Source organism: Myotis daubentonii, chromosome 8 (assembly GCF_963259705.1).
Source record: "Myotis daubentonii chromosome 8, mMyoDau2.1, whole genome shotgun sequence".
NCBI lineage: Eukaryota > Metazoa > Chordata > Mammalia > Chiroptera > Vespertilionidae > Myotis > Myotis daubentonii.
Window position 1 is genome coordinate 67882678 of NC_081847.1, and position 8773 is coordinate 67891450.

The 8773-nt window shown below is 43.9% G+C and overlaps 1 protein-coding gene across 1 annotated transcript; it reads right to left on the bottom strand.

The window, feature by feature from the left end:
- Window positions 1-6512: 6512 nt before the first annotated feature.
- Window positions 6513-7817, bottom strand: LOC132240111 (probable RNA polymerase II nuclear localization protein SLC7A6OS). Its single transcript, XM_059707481.1, has 2 exons — window positions 7809-7817; window positions 6513-7522 (listed from the first exon to the last, which is right to left on the bottom strand). Exons 1-2 carry the CDS (start codon window positions 7815-7817, stop codon window positions 6554-6556), a joined length of 978 nt encoding a protein of 325 aa, XP_059563464.1. The 3' UTR covers window positions 6513-6553.
- Window positions 7818-8773: the final 956 nt, after the last annotated feature.

Here is an 8773-nt window from a genome sequence, read left to right on the forward strand (position 1 = left end):
GCTGACAGTTTGGACTTTTTTTTGTGTATTAACTCAGTCATGTCTTCAGTAATGAAGAAATATAAACATAGGCTTAACTACCTCGGTGTCCGTTTTGAGGGATATAGAGAAGATTTAATTTTCTTTCTGTGCCATTGTAATAGTGCCCTTTAGTTCATTGTTGATACTGAATAGTTGTAATACCATTGCTATGTTTTAGCATTTTGTATTTTTCCTGGGCTTTACAAGGATCTGAAATATTGGATTCCTTGTTTTTTCTTTTTCTAAGATCTGATCTAGCGTTGAGATGGACTTTGGAAGTCATTTAGCTTAAAGAATTCACTTTATAGATGAGTTAACTAGAAGGTTCATTTGCTTAAACGTATAGCGACCTAAAGCCTAGAACCTCAAGTGTCCTTTCCACCCTATGTCCTCTATTCTTTTTTGTCCCCTCACTAAATTAAATACAGTTAGTGGCATAATTTCCCGATTTGTTTTTTTCTTCTTCTTCACAATGTCATGTGATTTCTTGTATCTATTGTGAATTTTTTATCCTTCAAGTGGAGTTTGGTCAATTTGTGATAGTATATCACTGCAGTGCCACGATGTTGGTATGTCAGCTGTGCTGTGTACCAATTCAAACTTTGTCAAATAGTCCAAAGCAGGCAAGAAAGAAGGCATGGCAGGTTCATTTCCTTATGAATATAGTTTTACATGTTTCTCTTTCATTTTTTATTTTTACTAAGCATGCTGTCTCTGATGCTAACTAAACACATTAAATATGTTAATAATCTTGGTTTCTACCATAGTATGTAACAGAAGACCTGTTGTCATATGTACTATTTAGAGTTGGGGTGGTGTGGTGCATGTACATGGGATTATTTTTCCCCAAGGTTTCTGGCCTCAAGTACAAAAACAAAACATAGCAAATGAGATATTTAGAACTACTTTGCTTCACACCATTCTTTGGGCTGCATTTGTGCCTAGTAGCCTTTGTTTTGAGACCCTTTGATAAGAACATTTATTTATTGACCTTAGTTACCGAGCAAGTGCAACATGAAAATATGTTTTGTAGGGAAATCAAGCTAATTACTAGAACCAATAGCTAAGAAATCTAATTCTGAACTTGGAGAATCTTCCAGGAGCTATGAACTAGAAAGAACCCACTCCCCCTGTGTTTCTCTCATCTCTGCTGATATTCCCATCCCTGTAAGCTAGGTAAAAGATTGGGAATTTCTCTCGCAATATGGGTTGAAGGGATTGATGAAGGAAAGGTAAGTGGGGTAATACAAATAATTTTGCCTTGTCTAAAGGATAAGACTTAATCTTGCTCTTGCACCCCTGTTTTGTTGCCTTTTTACCTACTAGAATAGAGGCTTTATCAATGACTTAAATGGGAGGATCAAAAAGTCCTACATAGCCAGTTTTTCCAAACCAGCTTCAGTCAGAGTTTATAAATTGCATTTGGTTAAGTTCCTTTAGTCTCTTAATCTCAACAATTGTAACTTTGATTTTTTCCCCCCAAGAAGACAGTTTTCTTGAATGTCCTATGTTTACTGATCTACATGGTGTCAATTTTATATCCCCCGTGTTTCCTGATCTAGAGACTTTATTATTGGGTTCAGCTTGAATTTGCTTTAACAATGTTTAAAAGTGTAATGTTGCCCTGCTGGCATAGCTCTGGCTGAGCACTGACCTATGAACCAAGAGGTCACGATTCAATTCCCTGTCAGGGCACATGTCCGGGTTGCAGGCACCATCCCAGTACAGAGCATGCAGGAGGCAGCTGATAGATGATTCTCATCATTGAGGTTTATATCTCCCTCTCTCTGAAATCAGTAAAAACATTTTTTAAAAAAGTGGCCCTAGCCGAAACCATTTTGGCTCAGTGGATAGAGCGTCGACCTGCGGACTCGGGGGTCCCAGGTTCGATTCCGGTCAAGGGCATGTACCTGGGTTGCGGGCACATCCCCAGTGGGAGGTGTGCAGGAGGCAGCTGATCGATGTTTCTCTCTCATCGATATTTCTAACTCTCTCTCTCTCCCTTCCTCTCTGTAAAAAATCAATAAAATATATTAAAAAAAAAAAAAGTGGCCCTAGCCAGTTTGGCTCAGCTGTTAGAGCGCTGGCCTGAAGACAGAATGGTTGCAGGTTGTATTCTGGCAAAGGGCACATATCTAGGTTTCAGGCTCAATCCCTGGCCCCAGTCCAGGCAACCAAGGTATGTGCCCCTCAAACCTGCCACCCTTGTCTGGGCTGACGCTCCATCACTTGAGACAAACTAGCCAGGGCAACATTACACTTTTATCTATTCTTATTTACTTTTTGTTAATCCTCACCCAAGGATATTATTTCCCACTGCTTTTTTTTTTTTTTTAAGAGTGAGGGAGGGGGACGGACAGAGAAACATCTATGTGAGAGAAATATCAATTGGTTGGTTGCCTCTCGTGTGTGCTCAGATCAGGGCCAGGGATTGAACTCTTGACCCTTCTGTGCTTGGGCTGACACTCTTAACCACTGAGACACACCGGCCAGAACATTTCTAGGACATCTTATAGAAACATTTATCATAGACATAAAAAGTCTGTTATTTATGGACGTGTAGAACTCGGGCAAAATAAAGTGTGAACTTGAAAAACATTTAATTTTTTTTTTTTAAATATTTTATTGATTTTTTACAGAGAGGAAGGGAGAGGGATAGAGAGTTAGAAACATCGATGAGAGAGAAACATTGATCAGCTGCCTCCTGCGCATCTCCTACTGGGGATGTGCCCGGCACATGCCCTTGACTGGAATCGAACCTGGGACCCTTCAGTCCGCAAGCCGACGCTCTATCCACTGAGCCAAACCGGTTTCGGCTTGAAAAACATTTGAATTAGTTTCTGTCTAAGAATTTTAGTATAGCCAATTCTTAAAATTGCTTGCCTTTAAATTTTAACAATACCATTTGGAGGTAGAAAAGTGTCTCACATTTACAACATATAGATATATATAGACTCACATGCAGACAGACATTTGAGCCATGAGAAAAACTTAAAAAACTGGGATTCAAATTTTGCCCTGGAGGCCTTTACAATTTATATTTGTCATTGACAAGTCAGGTCCCAAATGACCTTCCCTCTTTTACAATATGACCAGCCATTTTTAACACTTCAAAAAATTGGGTTGACAATTAAACAACATCATAGATTGATCTATTTACCTAAATCCTCTTCAAAGGTGTGAGAGACCAATTAAAAATGTTTTCCATTCATTATACCTATTTTATCGTTTTTCTATATTTGGTGCATGAAAATTAATGTAGATGTATAAGAATCCTCATTTCAGCCATCTTTCAAATACGTTTGGTGATTTCAGAAAGAGGAAGGGAGAGAAACATCAACTGGCGACCTCCTGCACCTTCCCTACTGGGGATTGAGCCCAAAACCTGGGCATGTGCCCTGACCCAGGATTGAACAGTGACCTCCTGGTTCATGGGTTGATGCTCAACCATTGAGGAACACTGACCAGGCTCAGCCAACTTAGTATCAATGAAGGGCAGATAGGGGACTTACTGGCTTTCGAGGAATCATTTCCCATGTTAATTTTGAGATCTGTAAAATCTGAACAAACTTCCAGAAAAAACCAGGCCTTTTGTGTACTCCAGTCTCCTAAGAATACCCAAGCAAGGGCCAGTAAGAGCTTCCCAGATGCGACGGGAACCGAAAGCACAGGTCCCTCGGTGCACTAATTCCAAGGTGTCCTTCCCAAGGCTCCCATCAGCTTTGGGATCGGGATCATCTGTACTGCATTGGACAACTGGATGATCATCTGTGCCACTCCAGGTTCAGGGATCTGAAAAACTTCTATCATCTTATCAGCTATTCAGGAACAGCTCAGAAAAAGGCATGGCCCTGCGCCTTGAAGCAAGGCGGCCCAGAATTCCAAGAGAAACACCCAAGTTCATTAGATGTGTAAAAGGAACCCGGTGGGGCCCAATGGGCCACTGCTGGTACCTTGCATCGGGTCTGGGTCCATTGGGTGGTCCTGGGTGGGCTTCTTTAGAATCCTGTGCTATGCCAAGTAAATTGATGAACTTACAGACAATTACATTTTTTTTTTTTTAGTTTAGAGCATTGGTTCTTAATCTTCCTAATGCTGCGACCCTTTAATACAGTTCCTCATGTGACCCTCAATTTCATTGTTACAAATTGAACATAAAACAGTGATTAATCACAAAAACAATATGTAATTATATATGTTTTCCGATGGTCTTAGGCAACCCGTGAAAGGGTCATTTGACTCCCAAAGGGGTCGGGACCCACAGGTTGAGAACCGCTGGTTTAGAGGCAGGGAGAGAAACAATTTGTTTTTCCCCTTATTTACGCATTCATTGGTTGATTCTTGAACTTTTATTTATTACTGATTTCAGAGAGAGGAAAGGAGAGAAATAGAAACGATGAAAGAGAATCTGATCAGCCGCTTCCTGCACACTTGTACTGGGGACTGCCGTGACTGGGAATCGAAATGTGACCTGGTTCACAGGTTGACGCTCAACCACTGAACCACAATCAATCATTGGTTGATTCTTGTATGTGCCCTGACAGAGGATGAAACCCACAACCTTGGGGTTTTAGGACAGTGCTCTAACCAACTTAGCCACCTGGCAGGGCCCCTGTAGAGAATTTTTTTTTCTTTTATTGATTTTTTACAGAGAGGAAGGGAGAGAGAGAGTTAGAAACATCGATGAGAGAAACATCGATCAGCTGCCTCCTGCACATCTCCTACTGGGGATGTGCCCGCAACCCAGGCACATGCCCTTGACCGGAATCGAACCCGGGACCTTTCAGTCCGCAGGCCGACGCTCTATCCACTGAGCCAAACCGGCTTCGGCCCTGTAGAGAATTTTTATGAGTTTATTATTTGAGCCAAACTGATGACATATGCCTGATAGCAAGATCTCAGATGCACCCAAATTCCATTGAATTTTGAAATGCATAGCAGAGCTACACTGGTAATATCTTTTATTTTATTTTTTTGAATATATTTTTATTGCTTTCAGAGTGGAAGGGAGAAACATCAGTGATGAGAGAATCATTGATCAGCTGCTTCCTGCATGCCCCCTACTGGGGATCGAGCCTACAACCCAGGCATCCTTCAGTCTGCAGGCTGACACTCTATCCACTGAACCAAACCATCTAGGGCTGTAGCAAAGCATTTTTTTTCATATGTTAATTTGATTGGTCTGTGCATTCTTGCTTTGATACTTAAAAAACAACTGAAGAGAGTCCTCAACCATTTTATTCCTGCCCTGGCCAGTGTTGCTCAGTTGGATGGGTGTCATCCAGTGCACCAAAAGGTTGCCAGGATTCCCGGTTAGGGCACATGACCAGGTTGTGGGCTTGATCCCTGGTAGGGTGGGTGCAGGAAGCAGCCGATTGATGTTTCCCTGACATCTCACATCAATGTTTCCCTCCCTCTCTGTAAAAAATCAATAAAATATATATTTTTAAAAACATGATGAATGAGAAGCAAATTTACCGGTTTTGCTCAAAGAAAACTCCTTAGCCTTGGAGGCAGTTTCCCAGCTTGCTATCTGCAATCATGCCATGTACATTCTAAGTATATTTGGCATATTTTAAGTTCAGTGCTTTATGTAAAAAGTACCTGTTTTTATGCTGTCTCTTCATCAGGGCATGAGCTCCAGAGTGTTTACTGGATTTTTTATTTAAAATTTATTTTTTTAAAATATATTTTATTGATTTTTTACAGAGAGGAAGGGAGAGAGATAGTTAGAAACATCGATGAGAGAGAAACATCGATCAGCTGCCTCCTGCACATCCCCCACTGGGAATGTGCCTGCAACCCAGGTACATGCCCCCGACCCAGAATCGAACCAGGGACCCTTCAGTCTAAAATTTATTTTTATTGACTTTAGAAAGGGAGAGGGAAAGAGAGAGAGAGAAACATCGATGGTGAGAGAGTATCGTTGATCGGCTGCCTCCTGCATGCCCCACACTGGGAATCGAGCCCATAATCTGGGCACATGCCCCTACTGAGAATCGAACCATGACCTCCTGGTTCATATGTCAATGCTCAACCACTGAGCCACTCGGCCGGGCTGTTTACTGGATTTTTTAAATACTTCAGTTGTTAGATGAAATGCTCAGCCAACAAAGAACTTGGGCCTCGGAGGGTTTTGTTTTTGTTAATTACCAAAGAAATAGGTACGCGAGTATATTATTGTCATTAGCACATGAGCTTTGAGGCCTCTGGGGCCGAGATGTGGGACCCACAGTAGTCTCGTGCAGTTCTGCTTCCCTCACTAGGGCTGTCCTCTGCTCTATGTCCCTTTCCCACCCTTCTCTCCACAAAAAGCCTTTTTTTTTCCATCCTGTCCAACACAGGGCTTTTCTTTTTTTTATTGCTTAAAGTATTACAAAGGGTATTACATATATGTCCCTTTTTTCCCCCCGCCCTTGACAATCCCCTGGCCTCCCTTACCCCCCAGTGTCTTATGTCCATTGGTTATGCTTATATGCATGCATACAAGTCCTTCAGTTGATTTCTTACCGCCCTGGTTGTCACAGGATCCTCAGTCCCAGGCCTGGTCATAAGTGCTGTCATAGCCAAACTCCTTCTGCACATACAAAGGGTATTTGCTCCACATGTGTGGTCTGCTATTGCCTCTTTCCTCTTCACTGAGGCTGTGGCATTCATCAGAGCCTCTGGAATCTGCGTCTCCATCACTGCTCCTCTCCTCTGGGTACTCATTGCGCCAATTATTCTCACTATTCTTATCTTCCTCTTCATCAACGCTCCCTAGTGGTTTGCCTTCATCCACCAGCTCCGGCTCCTGGCTTACGGGCTGCACAGAGAGGACCTTCTGAATCCATCTTGGAGTGGCCGCCTCCAAGGAGTAAATGTCATACGCATAGTCATCCTTCTGTTCCTCCCAGTGCCAGACACTTGGTCCATCCTCAGATATAGTCAACCACTCGGGGAGCAACTCTACAGAATTGCAAAGGGTCACATCTGGATCAGATACTTTGCTGGAGGCGGCGGCGGCAGCGGCCTCTGGGTCTCCTTCGTGGACCAGATCCAGCAGCTGGAAGCCTGCGTCACTGTCGGCTTCTGGGTTTTCCCGCGCGTCCTCGGACTCCAGGTCATCCGAGAGAAGGCCCGAGGGTCGGCCCTCCTGCTGGATCTTCTGAATCGAAGCGCGTAGCTCGTGGCGGATACACTGAGGGGTGGCCAGGGGTCGGGGCAGAGCGCGCAGGAGCGGCTGGACCAGGTCCTCCTGGGAGCATGTGGTGGCCACCAACTGGGAGACACTTTTCTCTGCTGCTTTCTCCAGACCCTCGGGGGGTGTCTCTTGGACCGCCGACTCCCCCGCACCTCCCCGGAGGCGTTTACAGGCGAGGACCTGGGCCTCGGCAGGATCCTCGCTGAGCTTCCGCCTCACGCGGAGCGTAGCCGCGCGACCTGCCTCCAAAGCGGCAACGGTAAAGCACGTCCAGGGGTTTCCAGAGGTGTGCAAAATAAACGAAATGTATATTCCTCTCTGCGGAAATCTCCAGTAAAGGGTGAGAGGCCAACCCTATCTGAGGAGAAAGCAGAGAGTCCCTCAGAGCCCCAGAGTTCCCTTTCCCAAGACCTACAACACCTAGTTCAGTTATGGTGGCGTTTTAGTGCTAGCGGTATTTTCTGCCCAAAGTTTGCACAAGATTTTTTCAAGTAAGTTTCTTGTACTTAGAAATGACAAGTTAAAAAAAAAAGTCTTTTAAACTTGAAAAGCATTGTACTCTGCGCAGGGTATTATGGGTATGCAAATGAGGCTAAGTCATCACCCTTAACATTGTACAGATACCTTAGTAGTTACTGGGTGCCTCTGGAGCCACCATTAGAGGGCGAAGCAGAGGTCAGGCTGACTGGGCTCTAAACCTCATTCTGGTTCAACCATCGAAACTGGGTTTTTTCCTTTTTGTTTTTTTAATTAAATCTTTACTGTTCAGATTATTACAGTTGTTCCTCTTTTTCCCTCCATAGCTCCCCTTCACCCGGTTCCCACCCCAGCCTCAGCCCTCACCGCCCCCCCCCCACTGTCCTCATCCATAGGTGCACGATTTTTATCCAGTCTCTTCCCGCACCCCCATGCCCCTTTCCCCCCCAAGAATAGTCAGTCCACTCCCTTTCTATACCCCTAATTCTACTATAATCACCAATTTATTCTGTTCATCAGGTCAGGGTTGGCTCAGTGGAAAGAGCGTTGGCCAAACTGTTCAATTCCGGTCACTTCTCTCTTACCAATGTTTCTTTTTTAAAAAAAGATATTTTATTGATTTTTTTAGAGAGAGGAAGGGAGAGAGATAGAAAGTTAGAAACATCGATCAGTTGCCTCCTGCACATCTCCTACTGGGGATGTGCCCGCAACCCTGGTCCATGCCCTTGACCGGAAGCGAACCTGGGAACTTTCAGTCCGCAGGCCGACGCTCTATCCACTGAGCCAAACCGGATTCGGCTAAAGGTCTTTTGAAGCAAGTCTCAAGAGGCTGGGGTAAACGTAATCAGGTCACTATTTCCTTATGTTAGAGCAGTGATTCTCAACCTTCCTAATGCTGCGGCCCTTTAATACAGTTCCTCGTGTTGTGGTGACCCCCAACCATAAAATTATTTTCGTTGCTACTTCATAACTGTAATCTTGCTACTGTTATGAATCGTAATGTAAATATCTGATATGCAGGATGTATTTTCAGGGGTCGCTACCCACAGGTTGAGAACTGCTGAATCGTAGCTATAATTTATATTCAAACTT